Here is a 22,895-nt window from a genome sequence, read left to right on the forward strand (position 1 = left end):
CTACATTACAACAGTGACTACACTCCAAAATTACTTCATTGGCTGTGAAGTGCACTGTAATGTCCTGAGGATGTTAAAGGCATCATATAAATGCAAGTCAATATAATGGTCCTTATTCATGTGTGAGTTTTGACAGCTAGTGTGGGCGGGCTATTTGACTGTGGCGAACATGACAAATGAGACAGATCATGTCCCCGCCCAATGTGTACACATCTGGAGTGCTGCGCTCAGTTTTGGAAGGATACGTTGGCCTTGGACTAAGAAGGGTGTATGGAGGCGGGGTAGTTATAGAAACATAGAAAATAGGTACAGGAGTAGGCCATTCGGCCCTTCGAGCCTGCACCACCATTCAATATGATCATGGCTGATCATTCACCTCAGTACCCCATTCCTGCTTTCTCTCCATACCCCTCGATCCCTTTAGCCGTAAGGGCCATATCTAATTCCCTCTTGAATATATCCAATGAACTGGCATCAACAACTCTCTGCGGCAGGGAATTCCACAGGTTAACAACTCTCAGTGAAGAAGTTTCTCCTCATCTCAGTCCTAAATGGCCTATCCCTTATCCTTAGACTGTGTCCCCTGGTTCTGGACTTCCCCAACATCGGGAACATTCTTCCTGCATCTAACCTGTCCCATCCCGTCAGAATCTCATATGTTTCTATGAGATCCCATCTCATCCTTCTAAACTCCAATGTATAAATGCCGAGTTGATCCAGTCTCACCTCATATGTCAGTCCAGCCATCCCTGGAATCAGTCTGGTGAACCTTCGCTGCACTCCCTCAATAGCAAGAACGTCCTTCCTCAGATTAGGAGACCAAAACTGAACACAATATTCCAGGTGAGGCCTCACCAAGGCCCTGCACAATTGCAGTAAGACCTCCCTGCTCCTGTACTCAAATCTCCTAGCTATGAAGGCCAACATGCCATTTGCCTTCTTCACCGCCTGCTGTGCCTGCATGCCAACTTTCAATGACTGATGAACCATGACACCCAGGTCTCGTTGCACCTCCCCTTTTCCTAATCTGCCACCATTCAGATAATATTCTGCCTTCGTGTTTTTGCCACCAAAGTGGATAACCTCACATTTATCCACATTATACTGCATCTGCCATGCATTTGCCCACTCACCTAACCTGTCCAAATCTCCCTTCAGCCTCTTAGCATCCTCCTCACAGCTCACACCGTCACCCAGTTTAGTGTCATCCGCAAACTTGGAGATATTATACTCAATTCCTTCATCCAAATCGTTAATGTATATTGTAAAGAGCTGGGGTCCCAGCACTGAGCCCTGTGGCACTCCACTAGTCACTGCCTCCCATTCCGAAAAGGACCTGTTTATCCCGACTCTCTGCTTCCTGTCTGCCAACCAGTTCTCTATCCACGTCAGTACATTAGCCCCAATACCATGTGCTTTGATTTTGCACACCAATCTCTTATGTGGGACCTTGTCAAAGGCCTTTTGAAAGTCCAAATACACCACATCCACTGGTTCTCCCTTGTTCACTCTACTAGTTACATCCTCAAAAAATTCCAGAAGATTTGTCAAGCATGATTTCCCTTTCACAAATCCATGCTGACTTGGACCGATCCTGTCACTGCTTTCCAAATGCGCTGCTATTTCATCCTTAGTAATTGATTCCAATATTTTCCCCACTACTGATGTCAGCCTAACCGGTCTATAATTTCCCGTTTTTTCTCTCCCTCCTTTTTTAAAAAGTGGTGTTACATTGGCTACCCTCCAGTCTATAGGAACTGATCCAGAGTCGATAGACTGTTGGAAAATGATCACCAATGCATCCACTATTTCTAGGGCCATCTCCTTAAGTACTCTGGGATGCAGACAATCAGGCCCCGGGGATTTGTCAGCCTTCAATGCCATCAATTTCCCACCTAATAAGGATATCCTTCAGTTCCTCCTTCTCACTAGACCCTCGGTCCTCTAGTACATCCGGGAGATCATTTGTATCTTTCTTCGTGAAGACAGAACCAAAGTATTTGTTCAGTTGGTCTGCCATTTCTTTGTTCCCCATTATTAATTCACCTGAGTCCGACTGCAAGGGACCTACGTTTGACTTCACTAATCTTTTTCTCTTCACATATCTATAGAAGCTTTTGCAGTCAGTTTTTATGTTCCCGGCAAGCTTCCTCTCATACTCTATTTTCCCCCTCTTAATTAAACCCTTTGTCCTCCTCTGCTGAATTTTAAATTTCTCCCAGTCCTCAGGTTTGCTGCTTTTTCTGGCCAATTTATATGCCTCTTCCTTGGATCTAACACTATCCTTAATTTCCCTTGTTAGCCACGGTTGAGCCACCTTCCCTGTTTTATTTTTACTCCGGACAGGGATGTACAACTGTTGGAGTTCATCCATGTGACCTATAAATGTTTGCCATTGCCTATCCACCCTCAACCCTTTAAGTATCATTTGCCAGTCTATTCTAGCCAATTCACACCTCATGCCGTCGAAGTTAGCTTTCCTTAAGTTTAGGACCCTAGTTTCTGAATTAACTGTGTCACTCTCCATCTTAATAAAGAATTCCACCATATTATGGTCACTCTTCCCTAAGGGCCTCGCACAACAAGATTGCTAATTAGTCCCTTCTCATTACACATCACCCAGTCTAGGATGGCCAGCTCTCTAGTTGGTTCCTCGACATATTGGTCAAGAAAACCATCCCTAATACACTCCAGGAAATCCTCCTCTACCGCATTGCTACCAGTTTGGTTAGCCCAATCAATATGTAAATTAAAGTCGCCCATGATAACTGCTGTACCTTTATTGCACACATCCCTTATTTCTTGTTTGATGCTGTCCCCAACCTCACTACTACTGTTTGGTGGCCTGTATACAACTCCCACCAGCGTTTTCTGCCCTTTGGTATTCTGTCGCTCCACCCATACCGATTCCACACCATCCAAGCCAATGTCCATCCTTACTATTGCATTAATTTCCTCTTTAACCAGCAACGCCACCCCGCCTCCTTTTCCTTTCTGTCTATCCTTCCTAAATGTTGAATACCCCTGGATGTTGAGTTCCCAGCCTTGGTCACCCTGGAGCCATGTCTCTGTGATGCCAATTACATCATATTCATTAATTGCTGCCTGTGCAGTTAATTCGTCCACCTTATTACGAATACTCCTTGCATTGAGGCACAGAGCCTTCAGGCTTGTCTTTTTAACACACCTTGCCCCTTTAGAATTTTGCTGTAATGTGGCCCTTTTTGTTTTTTGCCTTGGGTTTCTCTGCCCTCCACTTTTACTCTTCTCTTTTCTATCTTTTGCCTCTGTCTCCCTTTTATTTCAATCTGCCTCACTGCATAAGTTCCCATCCCCCTGCCATATTAGTTTAACTCCTCCCCAACAGCAGTAGCAAACATTCCCCTTGGACATTGGTTCCGGTCCTGCCCAGGTGCAGACCGTCCGGTTTGTACTGGTCCCACCTGCCCCCAGAACCGGTTCCAATGCCCCAGGAATTTGAATCCCTCCCTTCTGCACCACTCCTCAAGCCACGCATTCATCTGAGCTATCCTGCGATTCCTACTCTGACTAGCACGTGGCACTGGTAGCAATCCTGAGATTACTACTTTTGAGGTCCTACTTTTTAATTTAGTTCCTTGCTCCCTAAATTCATCTCGTAGGACCTCATCCCGTTTTTTACCTATATCGTTGGTACCTATGTGCATCACGACAACTGGCTGTTCATCATCCCTTTTCAGAATGTCCTGCACCCGCTCTGAGACATCCTTGACCCTTGCACCAGGGAGGCAACATACCATCCTGGAGTCTCGGTTGCGGCCGCAGAAACGTCTATCTATTCCCCTTACAATTGAATCCCCTATCACTATCGCTCTTCCACTCTTTTTCCTGCCCTCCTGTGCAACAGAGCCAGCCATGGTGCCATGAACTTGGCTGCTGCTGCCCTCCCCTGATGAGTCATCCCCCTCAACAATACCCAAAGCGGTGTATCTGTTTTGCAGGGGGATGACTGTAGGGGACCCCTGCACTACCTTCCTTGCACTGCTCTTCCTGTTGGTCTTCCATTCCCTATCTGGTTGTGTACCCTTTACCTGCAGTGAGACCAACTCGCTAAACGTGCTATTCACGTCATTCTCAGCATCGTGGATGCTCCAGAGTGAATCCACCCGCAGCTCCAGTGCCGCAATGCGGTCTGTCAGGATCTGCAGGTGGATACACTTCCCGCACACGTAGTCATCAGGGACACCGGAAGCGTCCCTGAGTTCCCACATAGTACAGGAGGAGCATAACACGTGTCTGAGCTGTCCTGCCATGACTTAACCCCTAGATAAACTTAATTTGGCAACAACAATGCGAAATGTCACTTACTGATAGAGAAAAGAAAAAAGAAAAGCTACTTACCAATCACCAGCCAATCACTTACCCCCTTGGCTGTGACGTCACCTTTCGCTTTCTTTGTACTTCTTTTTTGCCTTCTCCCTGTAGCTGCATCGGCTGGGCCTTTATCGGCCTCGGACGCTGCCCCGGACTCACGCTTCCTCCTCGACCACGAACTCCCGCTGCCTCTCGCGGCCTTTATATGTCTGGAAGGGAAGAAAGCTCCATCACCCATTTTTATTTATGGGAAACAATTTGTTGGAACTCCTTTGGGATCCCAGCAGCTCGCAGTGCGCCAGGAGTTTGACCTGATTGAACCAGACTGTACTGAATTCTATTCCGTCCAAGCAGACCTCATTCATAGCATCATAGAAACTTACAGCACGGCCATCGTGTCTGTGCCGGCCGACCAAGAGCTACCCAGCCTAATCCCACTTTCCAGCTCTCGGTCCGTAGCCCTGTAGGTTATGGCACTTTAGTGCACATCCAAGTACTTTTTAAATGTGGTGAGGGTTTCTGCCTCTACCACCCTTTCAGGCAGTGAGTTCCAGACCCCCACCACCCTCTGGGTGAAAACATTTCTCCTCAAATCCCCTCTAAACCTCCCCCCAATTACTTTCAATCTATGCCCCCTGGTTGTTGACCCCTCTGTCAAGGGAAACAGGTCCTTCCTATCCAGGCCCCTCATAATTTTATAAACCTCAATCAGGTCTCCCCTCAGTCTCCTCTGTTCCAAAGAAAACAACCCCAGCCTATCCAATCTTTCCTCATCGCTAAAATTCTCCAGTCCAGGCAACGTCCTCGTAAATCTCCTCTGTACCCTCTCCAGTGCAATCACGTACTTCCTGTAATGCGGTGACCAGAACTGCACGCAGTACTCCAGCTGTGGCCTAACCAGTGTTTTATACAGTTCAAACAGTCCTTGCTCTTGCATTCTCATCATCATAGGCAGTCCCTCGAGTCGAGGATGACTTGCTTCCATGTCAAAAAGTTCACAGATGTTTCAATGAAGGGACTTAATATTCCAGATCCCGAACTACATCCTGAAGGGTGGAAGATGCCTGTGGGTGGATTTTTTTAACGTGGGGTGACCGTTGCACACCAGCCACCACACGGGCTTGACAGAGCTAGGTCTTGGTCCAGTGGCAAGGGTTAACCAGGACGTCTGGAGACCTGCTCTGCTGCACGGACCTAGTGCCCACACATATTGTAGTGTGGGCTGGCCCGTGCTGCCCCTGTGCCCTCGGCTCTTCTGGGTCCCGAACTCACGCCTCCTGGGCCCCGATCACGTCCCTCTACAAACTCTCGCCGCTCCTTCGCCCCGATCTCGCCGCTCCTGCTGTACCTGCCCACGCTCCAATCAGCAACCTGGGTTATGGTGACGTCCCTCTTCACTGCCATTACTCTCCTGCACCAGCACATGCTGCTCCCTGGAGTGGTACGCTGCCACATTGATCCTTCCGCTCCCCGGCCTGCTCCGATAGCGCTCGCAGGCCAGGGGCCGCGCAGACTGCTGGGCCAGGCTGCCAGGCTGCTCCTTCTGCTCCATACATTCTTGCATTCTATGCCTCGGTTAATAAAGGCAAATATTCCGCATGCCTTCTTAACCACCTTATCTACCTGTCTCATTCTTCCTCTGCTGTAAGCTATCCTGTTTCCATCATCATCATAGGCAGTCCCTCGGAATCGAGGAAGACTTGCTTCCACTCTAAACATGAGTCCTTAGGTGGCTGAACAGTCCAATACGAGAACCACAGTCCCTGTCACAGGTGGGACAGACAGACGTTGAGGGAAGGGGAGGGTGGGACAGGTTTGCCGCACGCTCCTTCTGCTGCCTGCGCTTGGTTTCTGCACGCTCTCTGCGACGAGACTCGAGGTGCTCAGCGCCCTCCCGGATGCACTTCCTCCACTTAGGGCGGACTGGTCTTTGGCCAGGGACTCCCAGGTGTCGGTGGGGATGTTGCACTTTATCAGGGAGGCTTTGAGGACTAGGCCCCCTCACCCAGGGAAGCTCCCCGTATGAGTGATTGAGCCTTCTACCTTTCCCGAACAAGAACCCCCCAACCATTGGAGCCTTTTAAGTGGCCGATGGTTCCCAGAATTGAAAATACGGTCCACGGCAAGATCTTATTCTCTGATGTAAATAGTGAAAAAGGACTGCAGTGTCAACTTGTTTTTTTTTTGTGTTTCGCAAGAGCTTGTAACACCTTTTTTTTAAAAACACTTTGTTCAGCAGTGACTGGGTGAAGCTGATTCCCTGGCGTAAACAATAGGCTTTGCACAAGACTGGGGCTTCATTCTCAATTACAGGCTGTAAACTTCAAAGGTCAGTCACTGCAAGCAATCTATTTAACAGTAAATCAGGCAGTCGCACCTTGCAAAGCAGTTTCTTTCCGCGTTTGTGTTGCTTGCATTTCCGCAAGGGGTAGCCGTGTCAGAGTGGCGCAGGTGGCACATTGCTGCCCATGGCAAAGTGGCAAATCCCTAGAGCAAGCCCCCTGACTACATGGTACAAATTCCACAACATCAACGCAATCTGTCAACCCTCCCGTCCGCTTTGTAAACACGTTCCTTTAATTAGTTCATCTCACGATAACCTTATCCCTTCACCTCACACACCTGGCCTGCTTTTATTCCAATGTTAAGAACATCAGAAATAGGAGCAGGCGTCAGCCATTCGGCCCCTCGAGCCCGTTCCACCATTCAATAAGATCATGGCTGATCTTTGACCTCCTCTTCACCGTCCCCACCCAATCCCCATATCCCTCGGTTCCATTAGTGTCCAAAAATATAACGCTCTCGGCCTTGAATATACTCAACGACTGAGCCTCCACAGCCCATTGGAGCAGAGAATTCCAAAGATTCACAACGCTCCGACTGAAGAAATTCCTCCTCATCTCAGTCCTAAATGGCCGACCCCTTATCCTGAGACTGTGTGACCCCTGGTTCTGGACTCCCCAGCCCGGGGGGAAACACCCTCCCTGCATCTCCCCTGTCAATCCCCCTCAGAATCTTATACGTTTCAATGAGATCACCTCTCATTCTTCTAAACTCCAGCGAGTACAGGCAAAAACGGTGGCGAGAAGTTCTCCCCTTTCCCTTCCCTCCCTGAAAGCAGTGTGTCTTTACTGGGATACGGTTTGATTGAGGCCAGCAGCTGTCACTGATTGTGACATTGCTATATGTCACTCCCACTCACCTCTGAGTCAGAAGGTTGTGGGTTCAAGTTCCACTCCAGGGACTTGAGCACATAGGCTGTCACTGCAGTGCGGTGCTGAGGGAGTGCTGCTCTGTCGGAGGGGCCGTCGAAGGCCCGTTTGCCCCCTCGGGTGGATGTAAAAGATCCCACGGCCACTATTTGGAAGAAGAGCAGGGGGCGTTCTCCCCGGTGTCCTGGGCAATATTTATCCCTCACTCAACACAACACAATCAGAGTACCTGCTCATTATTGCATTGCTGTTCGTGGGAGCTTGCTGTGCGCAAATTTCTGCTGTGTTGCCTATGTTACAACGCTTGAAAAAAGTACCTCAAAGCATTTTGGACGTCTTGAGTTGATGAAAGGCGCTATAGAAATGCAAGTCTTTTTGCTTTTGTATTCATTTGCAGGTGCCGGCAGAAGAATGAAGCATGGGATCTGGACTATTTTTCTGACTGGCTTTCTGGCTGTTTGGATGGAGCAGGGCCATTTCTGCAAGGCCCACGGAGCGCGGACGAGGCCCAGCCACAAGCACAATGAGTTGGCGGAAGCGGAACCTTCCGCTGTGGCGCCCAGCAGCAGGCCGCCGAGCAAGAATGGGACGGTCTTTCGGGACGCCCTGACTGAGCAGCGCTACTACCTGCTGCAGCTCTTCCGGCATTACGGAGAGAACGGGAAGCTGTCCTTCGACGGGCTCCACAAGCTGCTCGCGAGCCTTGGCCTGGGCGAGGTGCAGGTGGTGGAGATCGAACATGAGGATCTGGGCCATGCCCACGTCTCGCACCTGGACGTGTTGGACCTGCAGGAACACAAGCACGTGCACAGCCACACCTCCATGGACCATATCTCCATGTCGACCAAGGAAGGCAAGGCACACAGTGTAGGGCCCCACCACTCAAAATTGCTGAGTGGAAGCTCAACCACGTCCTCCACCCTGAGGTAAGTAAAACTAGTCTGTTGCCAGGTGGGGTCAAAGGGCGTTGCTGTTCGACTAAGTTATTTATTTTTTTTACAAGGCCCTATTTTAGGTTTGTAGGTACAAGTACAATGTTGCTGACGTCATTGCATGAATTGGACGCTTCCTGGTGAATACATTCAATGAGTTTTTCCCTTCCAATTTTCTGGCCCAATCCCACGACTGGTCAGTTTTGCTGAAGCCAACTTCACAACTTGTCCTGGTGGATTTGAACTTGGATTTGAGGTGTCGGGTGTGGCTCAGTGGGCAGCACTCTCGTCTCTGAGTCAGAAGGTTGCGGGTTCAAGTCTCACTTGAACCCACAAGTGAGACTTGGTCATAAAAATCTAGGCCAACACTCCAGTGTAGTACTGAGGGAGCGCCGCACTGTCGGAGGGGCGGTACTGAGGGAGTGCCGCACTGTCGGAGGGGCAGTACTGAGGGAGCGCCGCACTGTTGGAGGGGCAGTACTGAGGGAGCGCCACACTGTCGGAGAGACAGTACTGAGGGAGCGCCGCACTGTCGGAGGGGCGGTACTGAGGGAGCGCCACACTGTCAGAGGTGCAGTACTGAGGGAGCGCCACACTGTCAGAGGTGCAGTACTGAGGGAGCGCCGCACTGTCAGAGGTGCAGTACTGAGGGAGCGCCGCACTGTCGGAGGGGCGGTACTGAGGAAGTGCTGCACTGTCAGAGGTGCTGTCTGTTGGATGAGACGTTAAACCGAGGCCCCGGGTGGACATAAAAGATCCCATGGCCACTATTTGAAGAAGGGTTCTCCCCGGTGTTCTGGCAAATATTTCTATCTCAATCAACGTCACGAAAACAGATTGCTGTTTGTGGGAACTTGCTGTGCGCAAATTGTCACGTTTCCTACATTTCAACAGTGACTGCACTCCAAATTGTATTTCATTGGCTGTCAAGCGCTTTGAGACGTCCGGTGGTCGTGAAAGGTGCTATATAAATGCAAGTCTTCTCTCTTTTCTTTTGCAACCTCTGGGATACTAGTCCGGTACCATAATCATTATGTTTCAGGCAGGGTACAGTTCCATGAATGCTGGTTGTCTTCCAGTACCTCTCCCAAGTGTTCATACTCCACCTGGACAATAGGTTTTGTTTGAATATTTCGCCATGGGGTCCTCAAAATGATCCTGATTCTGTCCTCGTCCAACATTGCCAGAAGTCCGCTTTCTAGTGATGGTTGGTCCTTGGATGGTGACCAACAGCTGTTGCTTCTTGTCCATAGTCAGGGCGTGTTATGGTCAACTGTGACATCAGCACCACTGACCCAGCTGGGGTCAGCTTAAGTCAGCACAGAGCAGGGGTGGAAATGGAGAGCTTCCTGGTCTGAATGGCTCAGTATCACACCGGGAAGGGCATGCATCCCCTGAGCCGCCGAGAGCCTCTTTGATTTGTGCAACATAACCAGACTGTGACCAGGACCATCCCACTGCACGAAGCAACTGATTTGGGTGAGCTGGTAACGAAGCTCTGCTTCTCTGTTTGAACTCTGGCTAAGCAGCGCCTCAATTTCAAAATTCTCATCCTTATTTTCAAATCCCTCCATGGCCTCGCCCCTCCCTATCTCTGTAATCTCCTCCAGCCCCCTACACCCCTCCCTATCTCTGTAACCTCCTCCAGCCCCTACACCCCTCCCTATCTCTGTAACCTCCTCCAGCCCCCTACACCCCTCCCTATCTCTGTAACCTCCTCCAGCCCCTACACCCCTCCCTTTCTCTGTAACCTCCTCCAGCCCCTACACCCCTCCCTATCTCTGTAACCTCCTCCAGCCCCTACACCTCTCCCTATCTCTGTAACCTCCTCCAGCCCCTACACCCCTCCCTATCTCTGTAACCTCCTCCAGCCCCCTACACCCCTCCCTATCTCTGTAACCTCCTCCAGCCCCTACACCCCTCCCTATCTCTGTAACCTCCTCCAGCCCCTACACCCCTCCCTATCTCTGTAACCTCCTCCAGCCCCACAACCCCCCGAGATCTCTGCACTCCTCTAATTCTGCCCTCCTGACCATCCCTGATTATAATCGCTCCATCATCGGTGGCCGTGCCTTCTGTTGCCTGGGCCCCAAGCTCTGGAACTCCCTCCCTAAACCTCTCCACCTCTCTCTCTCCTCCTTCAAGACGCTCCTTAAAACTGACCAAGCTTTTGGTCACCTGCCCTAATTTCTACTTATGTGGCTCGGTGTCAAATTTCTATCGCATTGGGACATTTCACTACATTAAAGGCGCTATATAAATACACGTTGTTGTTGTCTGCAGGTCTCCACAAGGAACGAAAGGGAAGACCACGCTCTCCCCTGCGGGCAGACGCGATGCGCCGGGAGACCCACGGCGGGCTAGCCGAGGAGGGGAGGGACGGCAGCGGCGCGGTACGGCGGAGCGTGGCACGGAATCGGCGAGAGGCCGGCGTCACGCCAAAAAATCCCACGGCGCGTCGGCCAAGGACAACATCTTCAACCATTCAAAGGACAACATCTTGAACCATTCAAAGTCCAACCACTTACATGGAAACGTGAGTCTGAAGAAGATCAAGAGAATCAGCTTTAGACTGCCAAAGTCTGACGTTATTATCGATGTCGACATGAGCTGGGGGTGTGGGGGCGGGGGGGTTGTGTGTGGTGGGGGCGGGGAACCGAACCAAACCCGCCCGGCGGGAGGCTGACTGGATCGGAGCAGCCGCCCGTTTTACAACCCACCCTGCTTTTACTTTCATTCGTGTCAGTCGGGCGTGTGTAAAAACAGGCGGCCCATCTAATACCGTTCATAACCGGCCGAGTTAGGTTCGAAGGACCCCCGTTGTCTTTAGGAAGTGGAGTAGGGATAACAAAAAAAAAAGGGAAGACCAGGACCTCAAACCCGGCACCAAGCTCATGGTCTACAGAGCAGTAGTGATACCCGCCCTCCTGTATGGCTGAGAGACATGGACCATGTACAGCAGGCACCTCAAAACACTGGAGAAGTACCACCAACACTGCCTCCGCAAAATCCTGCAAATCCCCTGGGAGGACAGACGCACCAACGTCGGCGTCCTCGACCAGGCCAACATCCCCAGCATCGAAGCACTGACCACACTCGGAACAGCTCCGCTGGACGGGCCACATCGCCCGCACGCCTGGCGCGAGACTCCCAAAGCAAGCGCTCTACTCAGAGCTCCGACACGGCAAGCGAGCCCCAGGCGGGCAGAGGAAACGTTTCAAGGACACCCTCAAAGCCTCCCTGATAAAATGTAACATCCCCACCGGCACCTGGGAGTCCCTGGCCCAAAGACCACTCAAAGCGTAGGAAGTGCATCCGGGAGGGCGCTGAGCACCTCGAGTCTATTCGCCGGGGGCACGCTGAAGCCAAGCATCAACAGCGGAAGGAGCGCGCACCAACCCAGGCCCCCCCATCCACCCGTTCCCTCAACCACCGTCTGCCCCACCCATGACAGAGACTGTGGTTCCTGCATTGGACTCTTCAGTCACCTGAGAACTCATGTTAGTGTGGAAACGAGTCATCCTCGACTCCGAGGGACCGCCTATGATGATGAGGGATAATTTAAAAAAGCACTATTGAACAATGTTCCCCTTGAGCTGTGCGACCAGCGCTCTGTGGGTCCCGCGCAGCCAGTGAGACGGCTTTTAAATAAAAATGAGAGGGAACATTGTTCTTGAATACAATTGCCACAGATCATGCAGCAGCCAGATGCTTGTGTAAAAAGGAGTGTGTTCCTTTATTTGAACTCGGCTCAAATTTAGTTTTGTTTTCTCTCTCCAAGTTTTACCCCTTCCTCGCTCCTGTGACTCCTTTCCTGGGACACAGTTCCACGTGTAAGCAAGTAAACAGTCTTGTGGCTTTTCCACAGCAAAACGTCGAAGCAATGCCTAGTATTGGAGACATTCTGCTTTTATATCCATCCCTGCATCGATCTTTTCAGGCTGCTAACTGGCTCTGCAGAATGACTCTTTGAAATCATTTCCACAGAACATTTCAGTCAGTTTCGTGCTTTAGACACACGCCTACTTTGAAGAAACTTCTAAATTATTACAAAGTATTGATTGACACATAATAGCCCACATTGCAGGATGAAAAGATCTGCTGAAAATCTGAAGAAAAGATCTGATCGTTGCACTGTTCCTCGGGTGTTGTGGGTGTACGAATATACGAACAATGACGGACAGGTAAAGACCTTCTGGTCCATCGAGTCTGTCCCACACAATCCCGATACCTTGTGTATCACAACATAGACTCTCCACCCCACGCCAAACTACATGATCGCCTGGGAGAGGCAAAAAAACCCAAGCCAATTTGTGGGGGGGGGGGGGGAAATCTGAGAAATTCCTCTCTGACCCATCTCGGCGATCAAAACTAGTCCAGGAGACCACTCTGGCCTTCCTGCAGTACCTACCTTCTGTAAGAGTTCATCTCCACCACAGTCAGAAACTAATCCAGCTCTCGCTTGAAGGAGTTCAGCAAGTCTGTATCCACCACATGGAACGGCAGGTTGTTCCGGAGGTCGACTGTTCTCTGGGAAAGACACACCTCCAGACATCGAACCTAGATCTAGCCCTATACAACTTACATTTGTGCCCCCCTGGTCCTGCCTAACCTTAATTGAAATAAATTGTCAGCTGGATCACCGTCCATTCCCTTCATTATCTTATAAACCTCAATCAGATCACCCTAAGTCTACGCTGCTGATACGGTGTGATACTGACGGTCACTTGCTTTGTTTCATGTCGACAGTGTTTGAATGTGACCCAGCTCCTGGTGAACTTTGGGATGGGTAATGTGCATGAGATCACCCCAAAGCAGTTCACCTACATCTGCCCAGCCCTGCTGTACCAGATTGACAGTCGTGTCTGCATACACCACCACGACTGGCTGGAGGATAAACAGGAAGACACGATCTCTAAATCAGGTGAGCGCACTGCACGGCTTTTCATTCCAAGTGCCTTCTTCTATAAGTGCTCTTATCCTCCCAAGTTCACTCTACGCCCCTTGTATGATCCTCACAAATAAGACGGGTGAGATACCTGCTCCAAGGCCTCTGCCAAATGCGACTGTATGACCGGACACACTAGAGTGTGCATAGAGATACTTCAGCTGGGTACAATTGTGTCCCTGGTTTAGACAGGAAAAGAATCAGCCAGGATTCATGCATGGTGGAACAGGCTTGAGGGGCTAAGTGGCCTACTCCTGTTCCTATGTTCCTATCTGCTTGTTGGGTTTATATAGGATAGCATCATTTATCCCTAATGCCCTTGTGTGGAGCTATAAGAGGATATTGTCATATATCCTTTACCTTGCATACAAGTTCGAGGACTAGGAGACATTGAAAACGCCTGGTTAATATTCTTTATTCAATCAAGGAGATAATAAAACACAGCCTCTTATATGAGATATAGGTACCAATTACAAATCACATACCATGGACCATGTACAGTAGACACCTCAAGTCGCTGGAGAAATACCACCAACGATGTCTCCGCAGGATCCTACAAATCCTCTGGGAGGACAGGCGCACCAACATCAGCGCCCTCGACCAGGCTAACATCCCCAGCATCGAAGCACTGACCACACTCGATCAGCTCCACTGGGCAGGCCACATTGTCCACATACCAGACACGAAACTGCCAAAGCAAGCGCTCTACTCTGAGCTCCTTCACGGCAAACGAGCCAAAGGTGGGCAGCAGAAACACTTCAAGGACACCCTCAAAGCCTCCCTGATAAAGTGCAACATCCCCACTGACACCTGGGAGTCCCTGGCCAAAGACCAGTCCGCCCTAAGTGGAGGAAGTGCATCCGGGAGGGCGCTGAGCACCTCGAGTCTCGTCGCCGAGAGCATGCAGAAACCAAGAGCAGGCAGCAGAAAGAGCATGCGGCAAACCTGTCCCACCCTCCCCTTCCCTCAACCACTGTCTGTCCCACTTGTGACAGGGACTGTGGTTCCCGTATTGGACTGTTCAGTCATCAAAGAACTCACTTTAGAAGAGGAAGCAAGTCTTCCTCGATTCCGAGGGACTGCCTATGATGAAGATGATGATGACCAGGGACTCTTGCAGATCAAAAGCATGTCATCTTGAACTTCTTACACTAGCCTCAGTAAGACTAGATTAAAAAGGTCCTCGAGGAGCCCCACTGTCTGTATCTTTTCATATGTTTAATTACGTCTTCCTAACCTAATGTTGTTATGTCAAAATGTTTTCTAACTGTGTCTGGTTAATCTCCTTTCAACTAGTCTGCGCAATCACCTCTCTCACGAATAAACCATGGCGATCAGTTATGGCCTTCCTCTTATCTCTTTCCAGTGCGTTCACAATGCAAGGCTATTCACACCACATTACCTCCCTACAGTCTGCTTTCATTGACTTACTATATGCTGACTATATTTCTTAATCTCTTCTCTTGGATGGTTAATGAGGTAATGTCTCCACTACTCCAGACCCAACCTTGTATAGCCACTGCACAATAAGAACATAAGAATTAGGAGCAGGAGTCAGCCATTCAGCCCCTCGAGCCTGCTCTGCCATTCAATAAGATCATGGCTGATCTTCTCCCTCAACTCCACCTTCCTGCAGTATCCCCATATCCCTTGATTCCTTTAATATTCAAATTTCTATCGATCTCAGCCTTGAATATACTCAACGACTGAGCCTCCACAGCCCTCTGGGGCAGAGAATTCCAAAGATCCACCACCCTCTAAGTGAAGAAATTCCTCCTCATCTCAGTTCTAAATGGCCGAGCCCTTATCCTGAGACTGTGTGACCCTGGTTCTAGATTCTCCAGCCCTAGGGAAACATCCTCCCTGCATCTACCCTGGCATGGATTAAAAATTGGTTAACTGACAGGAAGCAAAGAGTAGGAATAAACAGGTCTTTTTCGGGGTGGCGGGCAGTGACTAGTGGGGTACCACAGGGATCAGTACTGGGGCCCCAGCTATTCACAATATATATAAATGATTTGGATGAGGGAACCAAATGTAATATTTCCAAGTTTGCTGACGACACAAAACTAGGTGGGATTGTAGTTGTGAGGAGGATGCAAAGATGCTGCAAGGCGATTTAGATAGGTTGAGTGAGTGGGCAAACACATGGCAGATGCAGTATAATGTGCATAAATGTGAAGTTATCCACTTTGGTAGGAAAAACATAAGGACAAAGTTATTTAAATGGTGACGGCTTGGGAAGTGTCGATGTACAGAGGGACCTGGGTGTCCCTTGTACACCAGTCATTGAATGCAAACACGCAGGTGCAGCAAGCAGTTAGGAAGGCAAATGGTATGTTGGCCTTCATTGCGAGAGGATTTGAGAACAGGAGCAAGGATGTCTTACTATAGTTATACAGGTCCTTGGTGAGACCACACCTGGTGTACCTAAGGAAGGATATACTTGCCATAGAGGGAGTGCAGCGAAGGTTCACCAGACTGATTCCTGGGATGGCAGGACTGTCGTATGAAGAGAGATTGGGTCGACTAGGCCTGTATTCACTAGAGTTTAGAAGAATGAGAGGGGATCTCATTGAAACGTATAAAATTCTGACGGGGTTGGACAGACTGGATGTGGGGAGGATGTTTCCCCGGGGCTGGGAAGTCTAGGACAAGGGAGCACAGTTTCAGGATACGGGGTAGGAAATTTAGGACCGAGATGAGGAGAAATTTCTTCACTCGGAGGGTGGTGAACCTGTGGAACTCTCTACCACAGAAGGCTGTGGAGGCCAAGTCACTGAATATATTTAAGAGGGAGATAGATAGATTTCTAGAAACAAAAGGCATCAAGGGGTATGGGGAGAAAGCGGGAATATGGTGTTGAGATAGAGGATCAGCCATGATCATATTGAATGGCGGTGCAGACTCGAAGGGCCGAATGGCCTACTACTGCACCTATTTTCTATGTTTCTATGTCAAGACCCTTCAGAATCTTACATGTTTTAGTGAGTACTAATATGCGTAGATATATTTGAAAAGCTTACTGTGGCTATTCTACCTGTTAGGCCTATATTCACACTGCTCAGAATCCTGTGACCTTTCTTGGAATGTGTGTGTGTTTGGTGAGGACAGAATTGGGTTTAGCTGTGATACTCCTATGGTTGAACAGCCCACTGAAACTCACTGGCTAAACTTTGAACTGTCAATGAGGCAGTGCAGGTCTTCCCGTATCTGCGGAATGTAGTCCAGCATGTGTGTGTCGGCGCCTTCAGAGTAGCAGACGGGACAACCGGGGAAAAAAAAGTCCAAGAATATATCTTGCTCCGTGTGTAAAGGATAAAGAAAAATTCTCCTGCTAGATGGAGGAGGTTAATAATGGCCGTTTAGTAAAATAATTTTTCTTTAACTTAAACTGAATGTTGTCTCTTTAAAGTGTGGCCGTCTTTCACCTGCCGTTTCTCCCTCCTTACAGTATGGGGCTGGGGCTTTGTTGCCATTACTCTCATCAGCCTGACGTCACTCATGGCCGTGGCCATCATCCCCTTCCTCAGCCGCTCCTTCTCCACGGTCCTCCTCACCTTCCTGGTGGCACTGGCGGTCGGCACCTTATCCGCAGATGCCCTGCTTCACCTGATACCTCACGTAAGTACAACTGACCGCCCCGCCTTCGCTCCCGCTCAGCGTCTTAAATGCCACTCAAGCACCTTCAACTGCGAGGGGAGGAGACGATTAGGAACAGGAGGTGGCCATTCAGCCCCTCGAGCCTGTTACATTAGGAACAGGAGGAGGCCATTCAGCCCCTCGAGCCTGTTACATTAGGGACAGGAGGCCATTCAGCCCCTCGAGCCTGTTACATTAGGAACAGGAGGAGGCCATTCAGCCCCTCGAGCCTGTTACATTAGGAACAGGAGGAGGCCATTCAGCCCCTCGAGCCTGTTACATTAGGAACAGGAGGGGGCCATTCAGTCTCTCGAGCCTGTCACATTAGGAACAGGAGGAGGCCATTCAGCCCCTCGAGCCTGTTACATTAGGAACAGGAGGAGGCCATTCAGCCCCTCGAGCCTGTTACATTAGGAACAGGAGGAGGCCATTCAGCCCCTCGAGCCTGTTACATTAGGAACGGGAGGTGGCCATTCAGCCCCTCGAGCCTGTTACATTAGGAACAGGAGGAGGCCATTCAGCCCCTCGAGCCTGTTACATTAGGAACAGGAGACCACCATTCAGTCCCTCGAGTCTGTTACATTAGGAACAGGAGGAGGCCATTCAGCCCCTCGAGCCTGTTACATTAGGAACAGGAGGTGGCCATTCAGCCCCTCGAGCCTGTCACATTAGGAACAGGAGCAGGCCATTCAGCCTCTCGAGCCTGTTAAATTAGGAACAGGAGGAGGCCGTTCAGCCCCTCGAGCCTGTTACATTAGGAACAGGAGGAGGCCATTCAGCCCCTCGAGCCTGTTACATTAGGAACAGGAGTAGGCCATTCAGCCCCTCGAGCCGGTTACATTAGGAACAGGAGGAGGCCATTCAGCCCCTCGAGCCTGTTACATTAGGAACAGGAGGAGGCCGTTCAGCCCTTTGAGCCTGTTATACCACTCAATTATAGCTTGTCTGATCTGTATCTCAACTCCATTTACCCATCTTTGATTCACATCCCTTGATACCCATACACATCAAAAACCTTGCGATCTCAGTCTCAAAAGGTGTCAGTGCCTTTTGGGGGAGAGTTCACTATTTCCACGACCCTTCAGACCTCAATTCTCCATTACTCTGGTGCTTTGGGCAGTTGCTAATAGCGTGGTCAAACGGCATCGGGCAGCGATCAGGACGTCCCTTCGACTGAGGAATGTACACAGTATGCAGATGCCTAAAGAGGTGCATTGTTCTTAAAATGTCTATAAAAGCAATGTAAATACTGGTAGATGCACAGGAGCTGACACAGACTATGCATGGAGCTTGTGCTGCTGCTCAGCATGCAGGGTGGGTCTTGCTGTGAGTCGTGCACCCCGATTATGAAGACTTGTCATTTTCTGTAGGCTCAGGACAACCAGGATCACAGTCACAAGAACGTGGAGAATGCAGACATACACACGCTCCTGGACGGGAAGGACGCTATCTGGAAAGGGCTCGCTGTGTTGGGGGGCATCTACCTGCTTTTCCTAATCGAGAATCTCCTGGCTTTGATCAGGAAATGCAGAGGAGGCAGGGTAGGTGCTGAAATAATGAGCGGTGAAAGAAAGACTGCTCTTTTTGAAGTGCCGTCACTGTTGTAATGTGGCAAACGCGGCAGCCAATTTGCGCACAGCAAACTCTCACAAACAGCAATGTGATAATGACCCAGATAATCTGTTTTAGTGATGTTGGTTGAGGGATCAATATTGGCCCCAAGACACCGAGGAGAACTCCCCCTGCTGTTCTTTGAAATAGTGGCCGTGGAACTTTTACGTCCATCTGAGAGGGCAGACGGGGCCCCGGTTTAACGTCTCATCCGAAAGGCAGCACTTCCGACAGTGCGGCGCTCCCTCAGTACAGCCCCTCCGACAGTGCGGCGCTCCCTCAGTACTGCCCCTCCGACAGTGCGGCGCTCCCTCAGTACTGCCCCTCCGACAGTGCGGCATTCCCTCAGTACTGCCCCTCCGACAGTGCGGCACTCCCTCAGTACTGCCCCTCCGACAGTGCGGCATTCCCTCAGGACTGCCCCTCCGACAGTGCGGCACTCCCTCAGTACTGCCCCTCCGACACTCCCTCAGTACTGCCCCTCCGACACTCCCTCAGTACTGCCCCTCCGACAGTGCGGCGCTCCCTCAGTACTGCCCCTCCGACAGTGCGGCGCTCCCTCAGTACTGCCCCTCCGACAGTGCGGCACTCCCTCAGTACTGCCCCTCCGACACTCCCTCAGTACTGCCCCTCCGACAGTGCGGCGCTCCCTCAGTACTGCCCCTCCGACAGTACGGCGCTCCCTCAGTACTGCCCCTCCGACAGTGCGGCACTCCCTCAGTACTGCCCCTCCGACAGTACGGCGCTCCCTCAGTACTGCCCCTCCGACAGTGCGGCACTCCCTCAGCGCTGCACAGGACTCAGTCTTGATTTTTGTGCTCAAGTCTCTGGAGTAGGACTTGAACCCAGAACTTTCTGACTCCGAGGCGAGAGTGCTGCCCACTGAGCCACAGTGATTGTAGATCAGGGTCACAAATATTGCTTAAAGGGGGCAATGTCATCAGGAGTTGCTGACTGACAAGTGAAAAACTCCTGTTCATGTGCATGTGTTTGAAAGAAAGAAAAGCTTGTATTTATATAGCGCAATGCAGAAAAATGGCAGTAAAACCAGACCGAGAATGCTCATCGCTTTAGTAAAAGGTTTGAGTTTTTGCTCACCCAGTTGGTAAAACCACCCTGTGTTGAACTGAGACACAGACTAGGAAGGCCCCCGATTGGATCCTTGGTCTTTGTTGATTTCGATACTCTCTACTGGGGCAGCTGTAGTTGGGACGCCACAGCTGGCCAAAGTGCCTTGGGGTGGGTGGGGGAGGGAATTAGCCTGGGGTATCATCATCATCATCATAGGCAGTCCCTCGGAATTGAGGAAGACTTGCTTCCACTCTTAGAATGAGTCCTTAGGTGGCTGAACAGTCCAATAGGGGAACCACAGTCCCTGTCACAGGTGGGACAGATAGTCGTTGAGGGAAGGGGAGGGTGGGACTGGTTTGCCGCACGCTCCTTCCGCTGTCTGCGCTTGGTTTCTGCACGCTCTCGGCGACGAGACTCGAGGTGCTCAGCGCCCTCCCGGATGCACTTCCCCCACTTAGGGCGGACTGGTCTTTGGCCAGGGACTCCCAGGTGTCGGTGGGGATGTTGCACTTTATCAGGGAGGCTTTGAGGGTGTCCCTTGAAACGTTTCCTCTGCCCACCTTTGGTTCAATTGCCGTGAAGGGGTTCCGTGTAGAGCGCTTGCTTTGGGAGTGTCGTGTCTGGCATGCGGACAGTGTGGCCCTGCCCAGCAGCCCTTCCCCACTGAATAGTGTGTGCGGATGTTACGTCAGACCAGGATCAGTCTCCGCCGTGGTGCCAACCATGGTGGAATAGGCAGCCCACACTCACTCCCTAAGATAACGTCAAGAATGGTCGCTTGGAGGGCAGCCAGCAGATTTGGAACTGTACTCCGGTGAGGAATCAGCACCATCTGGAGAGGAGGGGGAGAAAATACCTCGAATGTACAGCACAGAAACAGGCCATTCGACCCAACAGGTCTATGCCGGTGTTTATGCTCCACTCGAGCCTCCTCCCGCCTAATTTCATAGAAACATAGAAAATAGGTGCAGGAGTAGGCCATTCGGCCCTTCTAGCCTGCACCGCCATTCAATGAGTTCATGGCTGAACATGCAACTTCAGTACCCCATTCCTGCTTTCTCACCATACCCCTTGATTCCCCGAGTAGTAAGGACTTCATCTAACTCCTTTTTGAATATATTTAGTGAATTGGCCTCAACAACTTTCTGTGGTAGAGAATTCCACAGGTTCACCACTCTCTGGGTGAAGAAATTCCTCCTCATCTCGGTCCTAAATGGCTTCCCCCTTATCCTTAGACTGTGTCCCCTGGTTCTGGACTTCCCCAACATTGGGAACATTCTTCCTGCATCTAACCTGTCTAACCCCGTCAGAATTTTAAACGTTTCTATGAGGTCCCCTCTCATTCTTCTGAACTCCAGTGAATACAAGCCCAGTTGATTCAGTCTTTCTTGATAGGTCAGTCCCGCCATCCCGGGAATCAGTCTGGTGAACCTTCGCTGCACTCCCTCAATAGCAAGAATGTCCTTCCTCAGGTTAGGAGACCAAAACTGTACACAATACTCCAGGTGTGGCCTCACCAAGGCCCTGTACAATTGTAGCAACACCTCCCTGTCCTTGTACTCAAATCCCCTCGCTATGAAGGCCAACATGCCATTTGCTTTCTTAACCGCCTGCTGTACCTGCATGCCAACCTTCAATGACTGATGTACCATGACACCCAGGTCTCTTTGCACCTCCCCTTTTCCTAATCTGTCACCATTCAGATAATAGTCTGTCTCTCTGTTTTTACCACCAAAGTGGATAACCTCACATTTATCCACATTATACTTCATCTGCCATGCATTTGCCCACTCACCTAACCTATCCAAGTCGCTCTGCAGCCTCATAGAATCCTCCTTGCAGCTCACACTGCCACCCAACTTAGTGTCATCCGCAAATTTGGAGATACTACATTTAATCCCCTCGTCTAAATCATTAATGTACAGTGTAAACAGCTAGGGCCCCAGCACAGAACCTTGCGGTACCCCACTAGTCACTGCCTGCCATTCTGAAAAGTACCCATTTACTCCTACTCTTTGCTTCCTGTCTGACAACCAGTTCTCAATCCATGTCAGCACACTACCCCCAATCCCATGTGCTTTAACTTTGCACATTAATCTCTTGTGTGGGACCTTGTCGAAAGCCTTCTGAAAGTCCAAATATACCACATCAACTGGTTCTCCCTTGTCCACTCTACTGGAAACATCCTCAAAAAATTCCAGAAGATTTGTCAAGCATAATTTCCCTTTCACAAATCCATGCTGACTTGAACCTATCATATTACCTCTTTCCAAATGCACTGCTATGACATCCTTAATAATTGATTCCATCATTTTACCCACTACCGATGTCAGGCTGACCGGTCTGTAATTCCCTGTTTTCTCTCTCCCTCCTTTTTTAAAAAGTGGGGTTACATTGGCTACCCTCCACTCTATAAGAACTGATCCAGAGTCAATGGAATGTTGGAAAATGACTGTCAATGCATCCACTATTTCCAAGGCCACCTCCTTAAGTACTCTGGGATGCAGTCCATCAGGCCCTGGGGATTTATCGGCCTTCAATCCCATCAATTTCCCCAACACAATTTCCCGACTAATAAGGATTTCCCTCAGTTCCTCCCCCTTACTAGACCCTCTGACCCCTTTTATATCCGGAAGGTTGTTTGTGTCCTCCTCAGTGAATACCGAACCAAAGTACTTGTTCAATTGGTCCGCCATTTCTTTGTTCCCCGTTATGACTTCCCCTGATTCTGACTGCAGGGGACCTACGTTTGTCTTTACTAACCTTTTTCTCTTTACATATCTATAGAAACTTTTGCAATCCGCCTTAATGTTCCCTGCAAGCTTCTTCTCGTACTCCATTTTCCCTGCCCTAATCAAACCCTTTGTCCTCCTCTGCTGAGTTCTAAATTTCTCCCAGTCCCCGGGTTCGCTGCTATTTCTGGCCAATTTGTATGCCACTTCCTTGGCTTTAATATTATCCCTGATTTCCCTAGATAGCCACGGTTGAGCCACCTTCCCTTTTTTATTTTTATGCCAGACAGGGATGTACAATTGTTGTAATTCATCCATGCGGTCTCTAAATGTCTGCCATTGCCCATCCACAGTCAACCCCTTAAGTATCATTCGCCAATCTATCCTAGCCAAT

At 50.1% G+C, this 22,895-nt stretch overlaps 1 protein-coding gene across 1 annotated transcript in view; it reads left to right on the forward strand.

Moving 5' to 3' along the window:
- LOC139241020 (zinc transporter ZIP10-like) overlaps window positions 1-22,895 on the forward strand; it is a 52,588-nt gene that overhangs the window by 13,579 nt on the left and 16,114 nt on the right. The window contains exons 2-7 of the mRNA XM_070869724.1: window positions 6,590-6,682; window positions 7,963-8,491; window positions 10,781-11,033; window positions 13,247-13,421; window positions 16,900-17,069; window positions 18,458-18,628. Coding sequence (XP_070725825.1) covers window positions 7,977-8,491; window positions 10,781-11,033; window positions 13,247-13,421; window positions 16,900-17,069; window positions 18,458-18,628 — 1,284 coding nt within the window. The 5' untranslated portion in view covers window positions 6,590-6,682; window positions 7,963-7,976. The remainder of the gene's footprint in view (window positions 1-6,589; window positions 6,683-7,962; window positions 8,492-10,780; window positions 11,034-13,246; window positions 13,422-16,899; window positions 17,070-18,457; window positions 18,629-22,895) is intronic.

This window comes from Pristiophorus japonicus, chromosome X (genome assembly GCF_044704955.1).
Source record: "Pristiophorus japonicus isolate sPriJap1 chromosome X, sPriJap1.hap1, whole genome shotgun sequence".
In the NCBI taxonomy this organism is placed as follows: domain Eukaryota; kingdom Metazoa; phylum Chordata; class Chondrichthyes; family Pristiophoridae; genus Pristiophorus; species Pristiophorus japonicus.